This window comes from Rhipicephalus sanguineus, unplaced genomic scaffold (assembly GCF_013339695.2).
Source record: "Rhipicephalus sanguineus isolate Rsan-2018 unplaced genomic scaffold, BIME_Rsan_1.4 Seq7784, whole genome shotgun sequence".
Taxonomy (NCBI): Eukaryota; Metazoa; Arthropoda; class Arachnida; order Ixodida; family Ixodidae; genus Rhipicephalus; species Rhipicephalus sanguineus.
Window position 1 is genome coordinate 1 of NW_023615969.1, and position 23,707 is coordinate 23,707.

At 45.1% G+C, this 23,707-nt stretch overlaps 1 protein-coding gene across 1 annotated transcript in view; it reads left to right on the forward strand.

Annotated features, from left to right (window-relative positions):
• Positions 1–6,672: 6,672 nt before the first annotated feature.
• LOC119378314 (THO complex subunit 2-like) overlaps positions 6,673–23,707 on the forward strand; it is a 28,877-nt gene continuing 11,842 nt past the window's right edge. The window contains 5 exon segments of the mRNA XM_049411740.1: positions 6,673–6,773; positions 7,218–7,358; positions 19,319–19,403; positions 19,533–19,626; positions 22,375–22,455. Coding sequence (XP_049267697.1) covers positions 6,673–6,773; positions 7,218–7,358; positions 19,319–19,403; positions 19,533–19,626; positions 22,375–22,455 — 502 coding nt within the window.

Below are 23,707 nucleotides of genomic sequence, written 5' to 3' on the forward strand. Positions count from 1 at the left end.
GGGGCGGGCGTTTCTCCACCAGAAGGGGCTGCCGCTGGAAGCCTCCGGTTCGATTGCTAACTTGCTGGCGAGAATCTGCTTCCATCTCTGTCGCTTCTGAATGCAACTGTTGTGTTGCTGATGAAATCTGGTCTCTTGTGAAGCTTCCTTACCAGCAGAGGTGAGTGGCTCTTTTTTTTTTGTTTCACCATACATTAAAGTTGATGAACCTGTACATGAAATTTTTCTCTCTTGAGTAGTGTCACTAGTGTTAATTAAAACGGTGCAATATGCAAACATAAAGGACCCTTGGTATAGAAGAAAAGTGCAAAGATTTTGCAGTACAGTAAAACCCCGGTGATACGAATCTCGCGGGGTTACCAAAAATATTCGTATCATCCGAAATTCGTATCACCAGAAAACATGGAAAATTAGTATGGGACAAAGAAAAGTTGGCATACGTTTTGATTTAGTGTTTCGAGGCCGCACTGACGTCATGAACAGCTCTAAATTATACCAGTAAAGTTTTTAGACGTCAACGATCGTACTTGTACTCGTAAATATACGGTGCGTGTGCGCGCGTGTGTAATCAGTGAACCAGATGTGTTGTGACCCGTGGCCGCTAGTAGCCCCCTTCCTATCTCACTACGCTTTTTTGCATAACATCAAATTACGGCGGCGAAAGTGACCTTGAGAAGCGCTTTGCCGCGATAGATGAAGGCAAGCAAATTTTAGGATCGCTGTCCTTTGTTGCCGTACCTTCTTATCGCGGTGGTGTTGGGTGTGCTTTTCGGGAGATTTACAGCCGTGCCCGCACCATCGGGAGGGAGGTTCGCTCAAAATCCGGGAGTCTCCCGTGCAAATCGGAGAGTTGGCATGCGTGCGCGTACGCTGCGAGGCCTAGCTCCTTCGCCAAGACCGTCCGCTTTGTCTCTTGGGGTCTTCGTCCACCTTTCATGGACTTCATAATGAACCGCAGCCCAAGTTTCAGTCTTGTTTCATAGAACGTCTGATTGCGAGCACATGGCTTGCATCGACGTGACAGGCACGTGTTAACTCAGTACAAAAACGCTGCTGCCTCGAGCAAAAAAAAAGGAAACAAACGCGGCGTCAACGCCACCTGTAATCCAAACGCGAAGGCGCATAAATGCCTCCAAGATTCGCGCGCACAATCTCTGAGGCAACGACCACCGCTGACGGTCGCGCAGCGCATGCCCGCACCGGGCATGCGCGCGCGTCTTTAGCGACAGCGCGGGCAGCCCCTGTTCGTACCTGTGCGCTAGTGTGCGTTCGTATCAAGCGTACCGGGTGAAAATCGGTCGCAACAACCCTACTCCAATGCATTATAGACTAATGGGCCCTGGCCGGGACCACAGAAAAATTCGTATCACCCCGAAATTCGTACCAGCCGAGATCGTATCACCGAGGTTTTTACTGTATACAAATACAGTAAAACCTCGTTATACGGCGCAGCAGGTCTGCCGCACCCAGCGCTTGCGCGGACAATTGACCATCAGTTTCACCAACTCCGGGCTGTCGTCGACACATTCGTCACTGTCGTCATTCACAACCCTGCCACCGCGCGCACATTTTCAGCCTCAGTCAGCTCTTCGGTTGTCACCGCGTCAGCATCGGCACTGACGTACGTGCAGAAGGTGTCGCAGTCGGGCACAACTCCGGCATCACGGAGAGCGTCCCACGACGCCAGGTCTTGGTCACCCGCGAACCCTCATTGGCGGCAGCACCGATATCTTCGCTGTCCCGCCGCTGTTGACGCCAAATGAGGCATGCCGGAAGCAGTTTGCGATCGTGCTTGCTGTTACAGACATCCAAGCAGCCTGTAGCATCTCGATCGCCATGTAGAGTCGATTGTAGTCACGCACTTCATGCTCATATTGAGTAGAATTCGGTCAATTACACGCTTGCGGTACCGTGCTCAACGCTACGCCGAAATCTTCGGCAACTTTTTTTCTTGACGCCGGACTCAACGGCTTTCAACTAGCCGCCTTCTGCTCGATTGTAATCGTTTCGCGCTTTCGTTTGCCGTTGTCCATCTCCTGTCTAGCGGCGGGAACTGAGAGAGACGCTGTTCTGATGCACACGCAGCGAACGACAGGCAAAAAGGCCTGCGCCGCGCCGCGCGGTCGCCACGTCGCCGTCCACGCGCGCAACAGGAGAGGGCGGGTCCACGAATTCCGCAGGAGAGGGGAGGCGGGGTGACGTGCGCGGGTGGGTCCACGGTTTCAGTGGAAGGGGAGGTAAAGCCCTTGATCTAGGAAAGTAACGACACTCTACTCGCGCGTGCGTTTCCTCCTCGATTCTCATCGCCTCCGCCGGCGCACGCTGCGCACGGCGCCATTTTACGCCGGGGCTCCCGCGGACGCGCCGCAGAATTCAATAGAGGCGCGTAGTGGTGTAGTAGAAAACTTTGAAAAATGGTGTTAACAAGATCGAGAACACTGAAATGAACGTTCGTTAAGATTAGTTTCTTTCTAAAGCCGTGCAAATGGGCATGCTATTTAAAAGGAGTTTTATGGAGCGTTCCCTCATGCAGACGTTGTTTCTGCCGCATGATAACATGCTTTACATCTGCATCTGATACAGCTTAGCTTGCGTCATGTCCGCCTGTGTCCGGATTTTTTGTCGCTTTCCTGTGCGCTCATGTGCAACACAGGTGCTTAAAGCGTCGCATCTTGTAATGACTTCGTGGATAATACATTGTCAATCATGTGTTATCTTGACGTGAAAGTAGGTTTGCGCGGGTGTCTCCTAACTCACCAAGACGCTTGCACAGTCTCGGAACGATCAAGTAGGGCAACAGTAAACGCATCTACCGCAATAACAGAAGCGCCGTAAAAAAGATTTTTCAGAATAGTATTTTGAGGTTCGTGTCAAAGAAACTAGCACTCTGTTTACCTGTGAGAGGAGACATTCCGTACGTTGAGAATAAGTAAATGCCTCTAGTAACGTATTATGATAGTTCACACGAAAATGCCGTTGCAATATGTAGTAACAGAGTTGCAATTGTGATTTTCATTAGGCAAAAAAAATTATAAGAGCCAGAATCGGAGTGCAATATCAGCAGGATGTTTTATTTTCATGAGCGCGCAACGTTGGTTGATACGTGACTAAAAAGAGCGTCGTATCATAGTCAGCACCAGAATCATTGCTAGTGCATAACTATGTTATGAAGTAGTACTGTTTCGAAAAATAGAATGTAAAGAAAATAGAAAAGTGGTAATAGTATATCACTGCACAAAATACACTGATTTAAACATGACACAGAAGTTTCACTGCGACAAGAGGGGACGGAAGATGATATCGCACTATCAGCTTGTTGTTTACAAACAGCGCCTTTATATTCTCGGAAGTGACAGTGAGGAGAGGTAGCACGTTTTCTTTGAGCCGAGCCACTTTTTGCAAAGAATATTCCACGGCTATTCGTGCAATTGAGATTGGCTGCGCATTCACAGTCAAGCCAATAATTTTGTGAGCTCGATAGTCGGATACAGCCCAAGAAGCCCTTAGAAAATAACAGTCTACATGCAGTGAGCATTAGTAGACGTGGTATCCCGTGACGCAAACAAGCGCTGTTTTCGAAGGTCCATTCAAAGTATACAGCTTAACAGGGACAACTGCAGTGCCTTTACGATAAGTTAGGCACTCATCAGGTGAATGGTCATAAAGCAGACAAACACCGTAATAAATACCGTGTCACGCGGGCACTTTTGATCGTGATCGGGGCCGATCCGGATCAGGTGCTGCTAACACGGTCACTTTGATAGCGATCAGGTTGATCGGGATCGAGACCATCGTGATATACTCATCGACATCTGGCTCCCACAGATTGCGATTTGATTTACGTTTGCGCCATACTCGATCTGGATTAGTTGTACCGTAAAGTAGCGATGATTGTTGATTGCGATCAAGAAATTCGATCGGGATTGACTGTGATCGCGATGAAAAGTGCCCGTGTGACTCCGGTACAAGAGATAATCTAGTTCTTATTGGTAAACGGACAGCGCGTTAATGCGCAGGCGTATTGAAATTGACTGCAGGCGTGACTAAGACGAGCCATTCGGCCGCAGCATGCTAGATAACGGCTCACTTGCGCTCACCTTCGCTATCACAGTGTTATTGTTTTGTGTTGCGCAGTGCTTTTTTTCCCTTGCCGGATCGCATTTATGTTAATATTTTTTTGCATAGACACCCCCTTCCCCTCGAAAAAAAAAAGAAAACAAGAACCTAAAACGAACGCCAGTAAGGGTCATTCGTCCAATCGTTTCCTTTTTTTTCACCAAACATTCACGTTAAGCGGATCCTAACAATCACGACAAGCGCGATCGAAAGCTGTATTGTTCGCAGCGGAAAGCAGTTTTTGTAGTTGTGCATTCAGACTGAATAACAGTTACCGACATGCGAAGTGATGGAGTCTCAGCATATTATCAGCATATTGAGAACAGCCCCACTTTTATGCAATGCGTAATAGCCGAGAAAAAGAAGAATGTTTATGAGCATCCATAAGAATATTTAAAACGCTGCATTCGGCAATGCTTTGACAAGAGCGATAAGAAAGGCGCCTTTCCTCGCAAAGAACACTGTTCCTTGTCGAAACAAAGTTATTTCGGCGATGTTTTGCAGCCACTGCTTCTTGCGCAAGCCCTCATGCTTACTTTGGGAATCGTAAAAAGTGAATAACCATTCGCACTCTCGTTGTTGCAGTTACAGGCGCAACAGCACGGCATAGCGCCCACGCAAAGCACAGAAACAAAGCGCGCGCAACGTTCGCTACGCGGAGCCCCGCGTAAAATGGCGTGAGCGAAAAAGGAAATACCAGTAAAACACAAGATCCACGCGTCTCTAAGGGCAACGGTGAAGGAGACCAATCGTCGCCGCGGAAAGAGCGGCGGAGAACGGGAGGCTGCGAAAGCGGCGAGGAGGGAGAAAGGAGGACACTCACGCGGCGGCGAGTACAGTGAATGGCGGTACTTTCCCAAGATCAAGGGGCTTTAAGGGGAGGCAGGCGACGCGCACCCTCGGGTGTGTTGGCAGGCGGCTCCTCAAGAGCGCAAGTTTTGAATTACCGCATCCGTGATGGGACGTAAAACGCTCGCGCGCTATAAGACATTGACTTGCCGGCTACCAAAATGGTCAGTAAATGCTCGGGGGGAAAAAAAAAGCTTGTTATATCCATTGGAGGAAATTTTAGCTTCGTTAAAACGAGGTTTTAAATACATGGGCGTCTATGGGGAATTTCAAGGGGAATTACGATTGCTTCGTTATATCCATTAGTTCGTTATATCCCGCTTCGTTATAACGAGCTTCTACTGTACACTTCTGCAAGTTGTCATGCTGTAGTCTGATACAACTTTAGAAATTTCCGCCTCAAGGCTGATGCACACAAGCCTGCACCAATGGGCGCACACTCCAGGCTGACATGAGCTGGACGGTTGGTGACCCCACCTTCGGAGAACATTGCCGAGTGCATGAGTTGGACTATTTCTTTAGTCGCGGAGGCGATCGGCTGCCGCGCTTCGGTCGTCTGGGCGGGGCCTCTCCGGACTTCTTAAGTGTATGACTAGTATAATTATTCCTTGCGCAAGCATGTCAAAACAGGCTAGTTATGCATGTGAATACAGTAAAACCTCGCTATAACGAAGTTGATGGGGGAGTCGTAATTATTCGTTATAACCATTAGTTCATTATAGCAAATATCCATTTCTACCGACAATTGGCACGCAAGAGAGGATGTATCACCACCAAATCCCACAGCAGCCCGCCACGCAAACGAAAAAGCCGTCGCACGGAGAAAAACTAGCAAAAGAAAAAAAAAAGAAAGAACAGCAAAGAGCTGCTACTTTATTCATGCCAAACTCGGCACACCAGCTGGCGGCTCACTTAGCAGAAAAAAAAGTCCTAATAGACTTCTGCCGTGTCTTCCTCAGACGGATGATGGCTTTCTCGGCCGCTGGCGCTATGTCGAGTCCGTCCCGCCGTCATCGTGAGCGCGAAGAAGCGGCGCAGCAGGTCTGCCGCATCCAGCGCTTGCACGGACTCGGAACATCGGGTTCGCCAACTCCGGGCTGTCGTCGACACATTCGTCACTGTCGTCATTCACCACCCTTGTCACTGCGCGCACAATTTCAGCCTCTGTCAGCTCTTCGGTTGTCACCGCGTCAGCATCGGCACTGACCGGTGCAGAAGGTGTCGCAGTCGGGAACAACTCCGGCGTCAAGGAGAGTGTTCCATGACGCGGGTCTTGGTCACCCGCGGCACCCTCATTGGCGGCAGCACCGATATCTTCGCTGTCACTGCCGCTGTTGACGCCAAATGAGCATGCCGGAAGCAGTTGGCGATCGTGCTTGCTGTTACAGACATCCAAGCAGCCTGTAGCATCTAGATCGCCATGTAGACGTTGTAGTCTCGCGCTCATGCTCATATTGAGTAGATTCGATCGATTACACACTGCGGTACCGTGCTCAACGCTACGCCGAAATCTTGGACAACTTTTTTCTTCTTGACGCGGACTCAACAGCTTCAACATAGCCGCCTTCTGCTCGATTGTAATCGTTTTGCGCTTTTGTTGCCGTTGCGTCGTCCATCTCCTGTCTAGCGGCGGGAACCGAGAGAGACGCTGTTCTGATGCACACGCAGCGAACGACAAGCAACAAGACCCGCGGTCGCCGCGTGGCCATGCGTGACCGCATCGCCGGCCATGTGGTCCACGCGCGCAACAGGAGAGCGGGCGGGTCCACGAGTTCCGCGGGAGAGGGTAGGCTGGGTGACGTGCGCGGGTGGGTCCACGAGTTTCAGTGGAAGGGGAGGCAGGCAGACGCGCACCCTCGCACGTGTTGGCAGGCGGCTCCTCGGGAGCGCGAGTCGTGAGTTTTGAATTACCGCATCCGTGATGGGACGTAAATCGTCGCACGCTATAAGACATTGACTTGCCGGCTACCAAAATTATCAGTAAATGCTCGGTGGGGAAAAAAAACGGTTCGTTATATCCATTGTGAGGAAATTTTAGCTTCGTTAAAATGAGGTTTTAAATACATGGGCATCTATGGGAATTCCAAGGGGAATTACGATTGCTTCGTTATATCCCGCTTCGTTATAACGAGCTTCTACTGTATCTGTTTCTTGCAGATATAGAAACTGAGTACAGAAAGATTTTTCTCAATATATGTGCAAGTTTATAAATGTGTGAGGAGTTAGGTGTTCATAACAGGTGTTACATTTAGTGAGGGGATTAAAGTGAAGCTTTTTCTTTTTTTTTCCAGGTACCTTCTTTACCATCATTGGAAGAATACTGCCTACAAGAGCCATCCTCTTCTTATAAGGGTGAAAGCAGACTCACTCAAGAAGATCAAATACATAATGAAGTATGTGTCTCTTGTTCATCAAGCCAGACGTTTTATTGAAATGCAGAGTTTAGGGCTGTAAGCAGTATATGACCCTGGGAATTTTCTTTTTTTGCATACCAGTTGAAAAATATTCTCACCTGGCAAATGTTCTTTCAGTGTAAAGCTTCACAGTGTTAGAGCTTGGCTGCTTTACAAGACATATCCGTAGCCTGCATTAACAATATGCCGTATTTGCTCGATTGTAGCGTGAGGGGACATTTTCAGTTTATTCATAAGCGGAAGAAAGTAATAAAACTGTGAATTAACACAAGGCCTTATAGCGGAAAACATTACCTTTGTTGTGAGATATCACAGCTGAAAAAAAGTGCCCTTCTTAGCAGCACTAATTGATTAACTCGTTTGTCGGAGGTTGAGTGCTCAGTGGCACTATCCACTCTTTAGATGACATCATCACCAGTTCCTTCAAGTTTATTAGTTATCGAACACTTATTAAAACAATAACAAACTCTGTCACCTTTCTATTTCTTCATGGCAGCCACGACAAGGGCCGCGAAAGCCTTTGTGGTCAGGTTGCACGTGGACTTCCTCTGCAGGGGCACCCAGGGCTGCTGATTTGTTAAAATCAAGCTGCCTTGTAGCTTCACAATGTCTGACCTCTTGTGCCATCAAAATGGCTGTCCGTTTGAAGCAGGTGTTGTGCATGGGGGACGGGTAGCCATATTCCAAAAACAAGTGAGCACAAGTTCCTGTCAAATCAACCCTGCACACCAATGAAACAACTACCAGACTGGCACATGCTGGAGGGATGCTTGAAAGAAATCTTTCAACTTGTGGCAGACACTAATTTATGTATATGTGCAAATGTTGCCAGCATGCATTCTAGAACTGCTGAAACTGGATGCTTCCATTCAAACTGCCTGCATTGTGTTTTTTTGCTAGTATTCTTCAATACAAAGGTCGACTATAAGCAATGAAAATTTAAAAAAGAAACAACGTGCGTTAAATAGGGTAAATACGGTACTTCATTATTTAGGTTTCACAGTTAAGAATCGGCTTAGCAGTAAACGAATTACTTGACACTTGCAACGTTAATATTGTAGTGATAGCATTTTAGGGTCTAAAATGTCTTTGGTTGGCATAAATTGATAGGTTTTGGGGGCTGATTAATGTGACTGATGCTGTTTTCAATTGAGCATGTTCACATCGGCCATGTCTACACTGAAGTCAGTTCGTGATGTGTAATGGAAGACAGGAATTATTTAAATGGAAGCTAAATGAAACAACTGAGTCTTACCAAGCACCTTAGTTCCCCTCGACATTGAGCAGAAGGCTTTATTTGGAATTTCCTCTTGGCTGGTGTTCTGTGGTGCATGCTCCGAGCTGTATCGTTGACCCCATCGGCAATGCACACAAAGCATACTGAAGTCACTCTTGTTCAGAGCTACAGCAGGATGAGTGCAGTCTCGGTCGCATCTTGACGGGCATTTCAACCTCTCTTCGCCTGGGGAATTCTCGGCGACGTGAAATCATCTTGAGGATCCCACCGCGGCTGGGCTGACAGCTTGGGCGTTTCGCATGGCTTTTTCTTCGTCAGTCCACTCCGTAACATCAGCAGCGGGGAAAGTTGTTCTCAACGGCGCCACCGATGGGCTCAAACCCCTTCGTCACCAAATGTTGTACATCATCTCCAGTGTCGGCCATCGCACCAGAATCCAGATGAGGCTTACATGAGAAAAAAACGCCACTGCCTGTGTGCCTCTGAGCATTCATTCATCAAAGCATCAACCAGGAATTGTGCTGCACAGCCTGAATTTGTAGCAAAATGAGATGTCAATGCTGGTGGAATCAATACGTCAATGCTGGAGGAATGAATTAATAGTCTCTGTCTGGTGAACAGAGAATCCCACTCTCCTGCTTTTAAACCATCGCTTCTTGCCACTCCGGCACTACATTGCACTGTTGATGAAGACATTGACATCACCTTATTTCATGGCCGCAACGAGCTGCTGGAACCTCAACGACTTCCCGTGTGATTTCGGCACCGTCTGTTAAAAGTGGCTCCACAGGAGGTCATCCTTTGCCATAGGTTGTTCGTCAAGGTGTTCCGGGCTATCTACTTAAGGTCGCTCCATGTCTTCACTCTGTTGCCATACGGCGAAGCTTTGTTGCAATTGGTGTTGGATGAAGAGTATGCTGTCCACTCCAGAGTAGCTGTCAAGCAGTAAAAGTCCAATCATACTTTGTGGCACCTGTTCCATGACAAGTCAAGTGAGCACTGACAGTGAAGCACCCCTTTTCCCAAGACCTGAGAAGCAGCATCATGGGGGCTCAATAGAACACCATTTTACAAGTCAAGTGCAAGTTGGTGTTTATACGGCTGCAGTGAAGTTTTCACAAGTGTGCATAGTCCAAGCATTGGAATGAGTTTTCACGAAGCCTGACAAGAAGGGGACGGCACAGCTATTCACCATAAAGGCCCTGAAGATCACTTTACAAGAAGAATACCGGCAAACCTGTTGCAAAACGATGTGCAAGTAGAATGGTCCGCAATATTTTCACCTTTTGCCATAGCAAGAATGTTTGTTGGCGGCCACTACCGTTATGTCATCTTTGATAATAAATGTGGTGCCAGTGCTAAATGTGGTGCCCAGTGCAACGAGGATGACTTTACACATCGTAGGATCCATCCAGCCCACCGTAAGATGTGCCACAACTGTTTGAGAAATGAGATGACACATGCTCATGCAAGATGAAGGCCTGTTGTATAAAGCTGCTGGAAAAATTGGTGTACTTTGCCTCACCTGCATTCAAGCACTCGTCGGCCGCTGAAGCTGCACAAGCTGTTCTCACCGTGGGCAAGTTTCAACAAGTGCAAGTCCTCCTTGAAGCAGACTACCAAGTCCTGATGCATCCTTTCGGAGAAGATCAAGTGCATATCCTGTGAATGTGTGGTGTACTGTGGTGACTAGTGCTTGTGTTGTGCCCAAGACAGTGCATCTGTGGTCATCTACAAGTGTTGTGCAAGAGTGTGGTGTGTGATCGTCGGGGCTGAAGTGCTCTCTGAACATAATGGTAATCTTGCTATTTTAAAAAGCGGGGATAAAAATAACTTATGGTTCTCTTTAGGCTCTTTGCTCACTCACTTGACATTTTATTTAAATTATACTAATTTTAATTATCCTTGTTTTATCATAGCAGCATCAGCAGTTTATTTTTGCCTCTTGTCTCTGAGACAAGTGTTTGTGCTGCCTTTTATTTAGGTGCAGCATAGAAGCATAAGGTATTGTGATGAATATTGCCCTAGCATATGATCAGTTGCAAAAACAAAGTGTATGTCATGACAGTGCTACTTGCCATGTTTACCATGCATGGTGCTTATACTTGAACTGGTGGCGTTGTATCTTGCTTCAAGTGTTCCAAATTTCGAGCATTCAGAGAGAGAGAGAGAAGCAAGTGATCACCTAGATAATATGCCTCAGGAATAGTGACAGACTGTGTCATATCAGTGGTGACTTGCATAATTTAGGCCAGGAACAGAACGTTAGCATTTTTTACAGTGCATTCAGGCACATGTGCTGTTCGCAGCATTGAGGCTTTCTTTTACATGGTAATGTACTATCGCGCTCAGTATGAGCTACGTCATGCGAGCGCTCTGCAAGGTAATACAGTGGCGCCGATCATGCCATATTTTCGAGTTATCGGGAGAGAGTTTGGCTGCTCGTGCGAGCGCGCATCACCCGCCCTCGCTTGCTTTCACCCTCGAAGCTGTCATTTTCGAAGCTGATGTCACCGCAGCTCAAAACGAGGGTGAGGGTGAAAGCAAGTGGAGGCGATGCGCACTCGCAGAGACAGCCAAAATCTCTCCCGATAATTCGGAAATATGGCATGATCGGCGCCTCTTTACAACCTTGCAGAGCGCTCGGCCACGCGCTCGCATGATGTAGTTCATACTGAGCGCAATAGTACATCTTCAGGAGCATAATGGGCTGCATATGTCGCTGTTGAGATTAGTGTCATTTATTGTAGATGTCAGGATGGCAAATACTAGTCGTCCACTACAGCAGTGTGGAAATTTGAGGAGGTGCATAGCTCTAGATTTTGAGATTTTATATACCATTTCAGAAGTGTGGCAGGGCACCCAAGCTTGTAAGTAATGCACAGTGTTGTGTGCTCTTGTGTAGCCACATTGATTTCCAGCGACCAGTTGTGTACTGAAATTAATTCAGCCGTTTAAAAAAAGGAAGAAGCTACTAGGAGCATGAGTGGTTGCATAGCAGTGACTGCTGTATGTTGTGGCTTTGAAACACCTGGTTCATCATCCTCTTCAGATCATTGGAGCAGTGTGGATGCAGCAGGAAACCATCTAGACAGTCTGCATACAAGCTTGCAGTTGGTTTGTTTTGTTTTAAACACCCTGCATAGCGGAGTCCTAGAAAATTTGGCTGCAGTTATACTATGCATATTACTGGCTTTTTCAATAGTAAGTGCCACGTCCTGGAACTAGGGCTAGTGAATGGCCAGTTGCAGTTAAACAAGGCTGGCACTCACAGGTTGGCTTTTGAGTAGATGACGACTTTGCAGCTATTGTGTTGACTGACTTTTGCTTCTCTCAGACATTGCCACGTTTTTTTTAAGAGAAGCATATTTTGTTTGTTTTAAATTTAAGAGGGTCGTGCATGCTTGGCGAAATAAAAAAAAGCACTATATTTTCCTTGGGCAAGAATAAACTTATGATACACATTTTAAAGGTGAGCTAAGTTAAATGGGACTCTCTGTGAAACTGAATGAGGTCGTGGAACATTGCACTCATTACTGTGGATGTAGTGCAAAACATTAATGAGAGAATGGGGATAACATTAAGTAGGTGTACATAATGAGGGCAAAGAGCTTTCAGTATCGTTTATGTGGGTACCTTGATTGTTGCCTGTTTTGACCCTCTTGTGGGTGATTAGGGTGATTAGTGCAGAGTGTAGGGTCTCGTGATAAAAGATGCAAAGTAGATTAGATCAATGCTGAGCGTTGCAAAGACAAATGCTTGCTGTTAAAAAAAATAAAGTAAGGGAATTAGTTGATGTAAGTTACTAAAGGGATCCTGAAGCACTTTAAAGTTCTCATTGAGTCACCTCTGTGTCGGATTTTATTGCCTCACTAATTGTCACAAAACTTTTTCAAAGCCCTCAAGAACGAGCGAAGTTCCAGAGATTTGTCGCACACTTTTAAGTGCTTTTTCTCTTTTGTCCGAACAAGCATGCTCGAAGCTACACAATGGGACATGATAAAGAGGCAAGAAGCTATGTCAGCGCACCATAAACTTGACCGTGCTTCATGATATGCTTTTCGCTCACTCCCAGTCTGGCTCCGGTGCATGCTAGCGTTGTTACTGTGTAATTTTAGCGCACTATAGAGCACAGCGCCAGCATGTGGCAGGACCTGGTGGCAAGAAGCGCATTTGATCCAAACACCTGATTGAAATAGTAGCAATCGGCCCTATGAAGAACTAGAGCTAGTGCTGGCAGCTCCTAAGAGAGTGAGGACGGGCCTTTATATGAAGAGAGAACAGTTGAGAAAGTAGCAATTTCGTGCTTCACTTGTAAACTCTCCTTGCCAAGCATGACTGAAAGATTTGGCTAAGCTGTTGACATCACTGTCTACTTTCCACAGTATGTATTTTTTCACCAAGCATGATGGTTCAGGACCCCTTAAATAACCTGCCTGGGTCGATGTTTCTTTGTAGAGTCATCATTCTGTAGGCCTACTTCACTGCACTACCTGCTGCAGTAAACTGTAACCTTATTTTATGACCAGTTTTTGCCAACTTGACCTCTGATGAGCCAAAATGACTATACCGTGGTACTTTGAACGATAACCTTATGAGTAATTTGCTATACTTGCATAACAGCTTTTGCAGCATGCTGCCTCACGCAGCATGTGCTCGAAATTTCTGGAGCCCTCCACTGCAGCGTCCCTCATAATTATATCGTGGTTTTGGGATGTTAAACCCCAGATATTATTATTATTATTATTACTTTCAATGTAATCGCAAACATGCACGCGGGCACGTAGTGGCGTCCTGCAGTGGCCACGATAACTATGCAGCTGATGATGTTCAAATCAGACATTGGTCGGGGACTTTTTGTTTATGGTGCAGTTATTTGGGTTTATGGCATCATTTGTCAAGGGAAGAGGAAAGATTTCTAGCTGTCTTTGAGGATTAATTGTAATTTCGAGGTTGCGTGCTGCGCTATATTGTTTGGCTCGTGTGTTGTCAGGAGCCTTAAAGGGACCCTTAAACGGTTTTTGAAGTTTTGTCCGCGTTTAGGCTAGATCATCATCAAATCATTTACACCACAAATTAAGCGGCGCACCGTGTACCATGGCTGCTACGGACAATTATATCTATACCTCCTCCTCACCACTGCCTTGCCTCCTCAACTCATGAGACACGCTGGCATCAATGGCGATTGCAGCGCTCTCATGAGGGCACTCGACGGTTTTGAGCTTCGCCCAGTCATGGCCTCCATATTGTGCGCCAACAGGTTGCGCGCAATCTCGGAGGCCATGGCCCAGTGCGCTCGGCAGCATGCCCTCTGGCAACAGAGACGAAGCTCACGGAATGGTTGATATCTGCTCCGACAGGTGCCGCCACACTACCATCCGATCTTATTTTATTCTCCTGTATGGCAACAACCTGCAGAAGCATGCGCACACACAAAAAGAATTCGAGAACGATCACCGATAAGCGTAAACTCTGGCAATGTGGTTGTGTCTTCAGGAGTGAAGTTACAGCCGCAGACACGTGGATCGTGGCGTTGACCGGATAGCGAGAGTGTGACGCTCATTGCAGCGACCAGCTGAAGTGATTCCGCTCGCCGGATGCCTCACAAACATTACACAATGTCACAGCTTTACAAGTCGCCATTTGCTAGATATGTGGTACACAACATAGCTAGGGCAATTCATTGTGTTCAAGAAAAGAAATCTCGAGATGAATACTGTCGCTCAGCCCACGTCAACATGGAGCATGTTGTAACACAGGCAGACGACGCTCGCTGCCCACAGGGGGTTCAGTAACATGGATTGGACATATCCAATCAGTGGTGCGATCTTGTACGCGTTCCAAAATAAGCATGGAGGCGTGGTGTTACATCCAGCCGCACGTGATTGGTCAATGCAGGGCCGTGACGTCTGTCGCAGTTCACATTAGCCATTCATCTGCGGCTGGATGTAACGCCACGCCTCCGTGCTTATTTGGAATGCGTACAAGATCGCACCACAGATCGGTCGCTGGGTGCTACGTGTATTGGAACAATTCTACTTGTGAAAGGTGCGAGAAGTTGAAAACTCGTTTGGCTGAGCTGCTGCGTTCTGTAGCGATTCACATGTTTAAAGTCTTGTAATAAATTACACAGTTGACGCAGAGAGCTTAAATTGGTCTTCAATTGATTCTTAGGACTTGCTTTACCGGTTCAGTGCGTTATACAAAATCATCAAAACCGTTTCAGGGTCCCTTTAACTACCGATCGGCAGCGTTTTCTGACCATGCTGAAAAAGTTTTGCATGGTCCCTTTAAAGGAGTACTGACACCAATTTTTGAAGCTGAGTTGACTTTGCCACACAAATCTCCCTTATACAGAGGCTGCTCTGAGCAAGTGTAAAGCTCAGGAAATGCTGATATTTTATTTTGACATGATGAACCTATTGACATTAACACTAGTGGGACATCAGGCTGCACTTCTGGTGATTTCATGCATAAGTATGGCTAGTTATGATGATTTCAGGTACCAGATCATATAAAACGGCTGCTTTTGCATCACCAACAGAGCCACGGAGCGGAGTGGCTGTGAAAATGTCATGATATCTTGTGCGAGCATACGATGAGAAGCTCGTACTGTGTTGTAATGTCGAGTACAGTAGGAACTGATACTAGTTTTTAAAAATACGTTGTAATGTTTTCTGGTTGCACTCATGCTTACCAGTACATTTTCTTGGTTCTTGAGGCCTTGGGCTTTCATTTGACGCCAAAGAAGACAGCTGAAAGTTTTCGTGCCAGTACCCTTTTAAGGGCAACATGTAAATCATCCTGGCTTAGTGGTTTGCCTCACACCTAGGCTTGTCCCTAGCCAGTGACAAATACAGCTGTGTCCATCTGTCTAGACTTGTGGAAGTAGAGCAGACATTGGGGGCACAATGAGCACACAGTTTTGGTAAGCTTCAGTGCCTAACACTGAGTAGCCTATAAAGCACATATATGCATTTTAAATATGCAATTTTGAACTCCACATCTCCAAAGTATTGCTGTCTCTGCCTAGCAGTGTGCAGCTGACATGTGTGTAGAAGGAAAAGCAAGACTAGATGATAATGATACATAATTAAGAGTCGGTGCACCTGTTAAGAGATAGCAGATGTGCAGCAATGGTTGTCTGGTAAATGAGAAGTAGGGCGCACAATGTACACGCACATTCATAAAGACTCCCTTTAGGGTGTGGAGCACAGGCCCTTTTGAAGGTCCAAGAGTGCACTACAACTGCTTTTGCATCTTTTTGGTGCATGGATAGTTGGCAGAAACAACCGATGTAGTTATTTTACAGCCGACATCATTTTGTAACTTTAGTGAGCAAATGGGTTTGGAACTGCATTGGTATGAAACCCTAGTTCATGTGAGTCTTTTCATGGCCTCTTTAAGTAAAGATATTGTAGTGCTTTGAAGCTTTGAGCGCATTATAGCATTGTATGTGTAGTGAAATGACGTTGCAGAAGGTGACTCAAGATCCCATAGGTCACACTGTGCGGTGCTTGTGGCAGGTGGGGAGGAGAGTTGCTGATGTGTAAGGTAACTTACATAGACTGTGTGACAACTCGAGGGGCAATAGGGCAGAGATGGGGGCACATGGTTTGTGTGCAAGGGTTTGCCGATTGCACCTGTTCAGGTTTATTGCAAATGGCCCTATTTTCAAAATGGAATGCATACAGGCCCTTGAAACCCCTTGGAAATGAAGACTACAGTCCATGAAAACCCTTAAATTTTTGCCTTCGAAAGCTGCATGAACCCTGTTAAAGGCCATTATGAGAGTCTTTACCTTCAATTTAAACCTTGCAACATCAAAAAATACTGTAAAACGAGATAGGTTGCATGAAAGCCACTCTTTCGCTGTTGTTTTGCTAGCTGTCACTATAAAGTTTTGGAAGTGCACATTGGAATGTGAAATAGTGCAGATGGTGCTTGTTATAACTAGGACTTGCCATTGCTGTAGTCTTAATTACACAGTTTGAAGTAATGGCAAAATGATCTTGAAGCCCATAATTTGAACTTTGCGACAGCTGCGCTAAGTGATTGTGCCAGTTTTTGCCAATTTAGTGCTGCGTTTTCCTGTTTTGTAATATTAGCTATGTTTACAGAGTTCCTTTTATCATAATAGTCTTGACAAGCAGTAGCAGAAGCATACATTGAGAACTTTCTCAGGCTTTTGGTAGGTGCATTTAGCAATACAAGTTGTACCCTGTCTAAAGCTTGAATGCCAATGTATTAAGTGTATCAAGCATTAAATGCTTACAGGTATCATGAGATCTGTTCTGTGATTTTAAACTGTTGTTGGACCACTTTGCACTTACATATATATTGCTGGTCTCGGAGCTTATGACCTTATGCCTTTTTTGTGCTGGTCATATTCCCAACTGTACTCCAGAATAATTTAAAAAGATGCATAAGATGTGTTCAGTGCATTATGAAACAACAAGCTGTTTTGTTTGTACTTTTAGGTGAAGTTTGCAGTTAGAAGAGTTTAGAAGAGTGTAGCCCATCATAAATTCATGTTGAAAAAGGCCTTCTTCTGTCAAACATATAATAATCAGTGTTGAGGTTTTGGCTTATTATGCTGTCATGAAGGTTTTTCAGCATAGTCTAACTAGTACATTGACACTGAGGAGCACCATGTGTGTGTTTCTTGTGTCTATGTGCTGGTTGTGCTACGCACAAAAGTATGTAAAACTGGACAACTTTGGAAGGGCAAGATATTTACAAGTAGCACACTGTAGACATTTCCTTTAAGACGAAAAAGCGTCTACATTTAGGAGCGCTGCACTGAGTACAAAATGCACTTGATGCCTATTCTGCAGTGCTCTTTTGAGTGGGTAATCGCTCAGTCTTGCTGCAATGGGAAAAGGTCCGGAGGCCATACCTGGCAGTGTGGTATTGTGGCTTGTGCCTAACTATTTAATGACCTACACATTGTGTGCATTCTGTGGTTTAGCTGTAGGAACAATTATGGCAATAATTCAATCAGGTTGATGGCTGAGATTGTGCAGAACGAAAAGATACTCTGTTTTCAAGAACAATCGGCCAGCAATCCCAGAAATGAATTTATTTGCAACTAATGTGTATATATTAGTGTTCTGAACAGATGTGCTGCTTGTGTAATGAATGAAGCACAATAAGAGAGGATTTGGTGTAATTCTTAAGACCACTAATGGGCACAGGGAACATGCTAATTGCTTTTGACACATGCATAATGCACAAAAACTAGTTTAAGCATTTCCTCTACATTGCAGGAAAGGAAGTGGCATTCCGTTACAATTTTGTGCTTACTCCTCCTAACAGAAGTAATTTTTAGGGATACCAGTTGCGTAATACAGATGCCTAGCTTGGCTTGATGTCTGCCTCAGAACTAATTTCATTTTGAAGACTTTCAAATAATGCTTCTGTGCAGGAGAGATGACTTCAGTAAAGCCAAAGATGAGAATGTGTTGGCTAAAACATACAATGTGCCTTCAAGTCAGTGAAAGGGACACTAAAGGCAAATAACAATTTATGTCACAGTGAAAGCTCAGTGTATGACAACGTCTAAAACGGCAATTGCACAAACGTATCGCACAATCAGCGCCACAAGTGGGACATTTTGGAACTGATCGCAGTGATGTGAGAGCGTCCAACTACGATTAATCACTAGTAATCATACTAGCTGCAATAAAAAAGAGCCTTCTGTGCATCAAGAGACTTAATAAATGCTACTCATTCGTTTCTGTTTGATTCATGGAAAAAGGAACCTCGTTGGCGTTGCCATGGGGAATGGCGCGCGTGGTTCAAAGATTCCGTTTTCGCCGAACTGCGCTGCACCCGGCGCCCGGATTCGCTCACGCAGTCGCGTCTCAGTGGTAGTTTCGGTATCGCGTACTGCAGCATGTGTTTTGCACGCTCGTGAAAGTCGCTCTGACAGAAAGTTCGACAAAAAATACCACATGCATGTGATGGTGCCGGATGCCCAAATGGTGCACGCCGCCGCGCCGTAAAGGCGGGCAACGTTGGGCATGGCAAAAGTGACGTCGGAAAGGCCGCTTTCAGGCGGGTGATTTGAAGCGCGCTAACGCGATGCGGACCACTAAACGTGATTTTTATTTCAAAATAAGCACTTCCTTGGCACAAAAGTAGCACTACGAGGTTTCTGGACCGCTATTTCAACAATCAACGCCGACTTAATATTTGCCTCTAGTGTCCCTAGAATCATGTTAGGATGGCTGGACAGGACTATTAGGCGATGTTGAAACTGGGAGGTTTTCCTGATGGAAATGGTCTGCAGTGGCATGCCTGCAAGTATCTCATGCTTATGTATGCTGTATTATTGCAATAATTACATTTGGAGCAATAAGTTAGCTTATTTCTGAGATCGCAGAATTATGGCCATTGCACAGCCAAAACAAAGTGACTGGTAGCATGACAGCTTTGGCAGTGTCTCATGTTGGCGTGTATTAACAGATGCGACTTAGCAGTTGATATTATTGGGTGAGAAGAAGGCATTGTATGCTAGTGGGGCCTAGTTGGGTATGTTAAACAACCTGTAGGAGCACCTCTGTGGAGAATGTTTTGATTCTTGCACTCATTGCCCATCGAAGTTGTCCCTTGAGTTATGTAGGAATGAATGACCCTTGGAGCTGTGCCAGTATTTTGTTGAAACTGCCTCATTGTGGCATTGTGTTTTGTTCCTCAGGCGTCTAAGTAAAGAGAATGTGAAGCCCTCAGGCCGTCAGATAGGGAAGCTGAGCCACAGTAATCCCTGTTTCCTCTTTGACTACGTGAGTATTGGACGAGCTTGAGCACAGTCTGGATCATAAGACTGTGTGTTCTTTTTGCTTGCCAAGTGAGTTTGGTGGCCTTATCTCCTCAGTTTGAGTTCCATGTGCTTCACTGTGCCTGCAATGCAGATCCTGTCCCAGATCCAGACTTGGGACAACCTTATTGTGCCAGTGGTGGACTCACTCAAGTACCTCACCATGCTGTCCTATGATGTCCTTGCCTGTATCCTTGAATGCCGGTCCATTCCTTGTTCAGCTAAACATTTAAATGGGCCATGACAGCCAATTTTCGATCAGAATCAGTGTTATGTGGGCGAAATTTTAGCGCATTTGATCGAGCACTTAATTTATAATTGAATATTTTTGTAAACACACGAGTGGCCCGAGAGTCCAGCAACACTGGCACACTCGCAAGCCGTGGCTTAACAAGCTGCTTGCTTGGTGAGTGTCTGCATACCGGCAAATGATTTCGTACTGTGGTCAGCTGCGCGGGCAGTGGAGCTATTTCAGCTTTCTTCAGCTCAGCATTTAAATTGAACAATTTTCAGCGGCTGAAACTTTGGTAGAAGACAACTCTGCTACATGCAGCACATGACGTCACACATGCCATGGCAAAATGGCGGTTGCCGGTGATAGGCGGGGTTTATAGCCAGCGACTTCTAGGGCTCATTTTGCACTAAAATATTCTTTTACAGTTCATTTTTTCATGTGTACAGGCACAGTAGACCCTCTGCTTCTTTTTTTTCGCTGAAAACCAAAATTTGTATGACCGTAGCGTGGCCCCTTTAATTTTGAGTTCACTCACGTCTAGCTGCATTTATCGCATTTTATTAACAACAAGCTGTGAAAGTGCTTGTGTGGCAGAACTTTCATTGCTTGCAAAATTACCATTATCATTATGTGCTCTGTGTAAAGCTTGATATGCTATATTGAATAACTTTGACATTGCAGTCTTCTTCAGTTCTGCAAAGCTGCTGATTTATGCAACAGACAGAGTTGATAAGTTGTGAGGTTCCAGCCAGTGAGGCTCCCCAGATAGAGGCAACATCTCATTTGGTTTAAATGCTTCTACAGCACTACATTGTCCACAGGGCAATCAGTTGTGATTCTGAGCCGATGAACACTTCTCTCAAAACTGTTGCTTCAGCGAGGTAGCACACGAGCTCATTTAGTTACACGTTTAAAAAATGGAAGATCCAAAAATCTCTTGCTTTTAGATCATCGTAATTATTAGTGCCTATCCCATCATTCGGTTCTCTGTAATTGAGTGTTCCTACTTAGGCTCCTTTCCTTACTGGGTGCTCTACTTCCCTGTCTAAAAGACAGTGCTTGATGAAAAACATGGCGAACGAATGTCAATTGCATTAAAACAGTCGTCATGGCATTTACCAGTGGACAAACCCGTTTCGTTTGATTACTGTCTGGGTGGTATACAACTTAGAGTGTCACAGTATAAATATTTGGGTGTCATTCTAACAAAAAACCTTTCCTGGACTAACCACATCAAATATATCAGTGGGAAAGCTCTAAAAAAATTTGGTTATTTGCGCCTTACTTAGGCTAAAACCCTTCACGATACCAAACTACTTCTGTATAAAACGTTGATTCGCCCTATTCTAGAATACGCATCTGTCGTTTGGTACCCGTACAAACAATGTGACCTAAAAATCCTTGATAGCGTTCAACCGTAAAGCCATCTGCTTTATCTGCCGTAACTACAGCCGCAACTTCTCACCAACACAGGCTCTGCAATCACTTTATATTGCACCGTTACATTCTCGTTATCTCATCGAATCGTTAAAACTATTATATGCAGTTATCAAGTCCGCCCCTGCATTTTTAGTGGTAAATACATCACATTTATGAAAGAACTTGCATCCGCAGCTCCCACAGCTTCAACATAAAGCCTTTATTGCTCGTACTAACACATTCAGATTTAGTTTTTTCCCACGTACAATAGACCTCTGGAATTCTCTGCGGTCAGTATTCGTTCACTACCATTAAAAGGTTTCATTGATGCCTCTATCAACCACTTTGAAAATATGTAAAGTGCTGGTTTGTAATATGTAAAGTGCTGGTTTCCTAGGCATTGCTGTAATATACTTCAGCTTTTTTGTTGTTTTTTTTCCTCTCTGTGTTAGTTCTGTATACCTTTTTCACTCCTGCTATAGCCCTGCACTAGGGGCCGCAGTATATGTAAATAATAAATAAATAAACAATAAATAAAAAGGTATATAACAAGTTTGAAAGTTATTTCAGGTAGCTTTAACAGTTTTGTTGACGTTAAGTCATATTATCTGGCCGTGTATACTCACTTAATCATGCATTTTTGCTTGAGTGCAGGCTGATATATTCATTTAATGGGATGTTGCAAGCTGATATGCATAAGTGGACCATTGAAAGCCACCGAAGTGTGAGGTCTAAGAAAGTTCTTGAATTGAAAGAATCAGTGGCATCTGCTTCATGTAGGGGTCACTGGCAACATTTGCAATCCATTCAGTGCCACTCTTTCATGCACACTGTTTTGTACGGTTGCCTAAAACTAAAAATAAAGCAAAGCCAAGAGCATTGTTTTTTGTTACAAATGACTCATCTTGTATGTTGGTTTGTTTTTTCCCTTTAGTGCCTGTGATTGGTTGAGCTGTATTCAGGATGTTGTTGCCACATTTCTCTAAGCATTTTATCTAAGCACTGCACCCTTCCCTATTTTTTTGAACATGAGAAAATGCAGAAATACCAATGTCTTTCTTCTTTCTTGCCTAAAAATGTCTTTCCCAACTTGCATGGCAAGGGCATGAACTGAAAGATGTGTTTAGGTTAAAATAATTGCAATATTTTTACCTTGTCATGCGCAAATTTGGACTGGCATATGTATAGTAGGGTTGGCTTACATGTGGATATATAATAAATATGGTACTTTAAGTAAACACATTGTTATAAGCGGCTTTCCTTGACGGTATGTGTCTCCCAGACTGTGTTATTGAGGCTCTTTCCTCGCCTGAAAAGGATCGTATGAAGCATGACGGCACCAGCATCTCAATGTGGTTGCAGAGTAAGTTTGCCAACTGTGTATAAAATGCCTTGGCCTATTCGTTAAACTTGCACATCAGCAAGGTGTCGTTATGCTTGCTCATTTATCGTGAAAATTTTACGTAGATAATGTAATATCTGTGTTCCTTAAGCCTGGGTAAAGACCATAGTGGCAACCACTGTTGATGAACTGTGACGAACAGACATGATTTTGACTGGAAATATTTTTTGTCCACTCTGTTTAGGCATTTATGTCACTTTTCAAAAAGTTACCTGCCAACTGCTGTATCTATTTTCCTTTTAAAGGGTCATGAACCAATTTTCTAAGTAATGATCTAATGACCTCAGTATCGGAGTTTACTGCCTCCCGAATCGATTGCTGCAAAAATTTCTCGAATCCGTCGAGAACGAGCGGAGTTACAAGGGTTTAGCGCACGTTCTCAGCGCTTTCTCTCCTTTCTCGTCCCAACGAGCGCACTGGAAGCTACACAGTGAGGGATGGCCCGAGGGAAAGAAGTTACGTCAGCGCGCGTCATGAAACGTGATTACTCTCCCGCTGTGATTTGCGTGCGCGAGTGTGGCTACCGTGTGAAGTCAGCAGACTGAGGAGTGCGGCGCCGAGAAGTGGCGGCACCTAGTGGCAAGAAGCGCATCTGATCTGAACGCCGCTCTCAATATATGTCGGCTCTCAGCCAATGAGGATGCTATGTCTTTTGCGACGCAGAGAAGCAGATACGCACGTCAACCGGCAGGCGCTCCGCCCACCGACGAGAGTGAGAACCGGCCTCTGTTTGAAAGAGTGTGCCTGAGAAAACAGCAACTTCGTGCTCCGCTTGCAGCCTTTACGTGATGCACAGGACTTCAATATTTGGCTGAGCAGTTCATAGCTGTGTCAGCTTTCCGCAGGATGTGTGTTTTCAACAACCTCAAGGGGTGCTTCATGGGCACATTTCAGGCTTTGTTTAGTTCTCATCCTCTGTTGTAAAGCACTCATGGTTGTAAAAATTGATTTTGACAGATAATTGACGGCAGAGAGAAAGATAAACTTTGTTAATGTTTTCCATCACAGTTCAACCGCAAATGAAAAACCAAGTTTTTTTTTTTTTTTGTAGGGCCATCTAAGTGATATTGAAGAAAATGGCTGACTTCGCCACTCGGCCAGTCCTACTGTATTAAGTTTTATGGTCCAAAGCTTGGGTTGCCTTTCCTTTTTAAGATTTTTTTCTTTAACGGTGTATAGGGTGTTCTATTAGTATGATATACGAGGTGTGTTC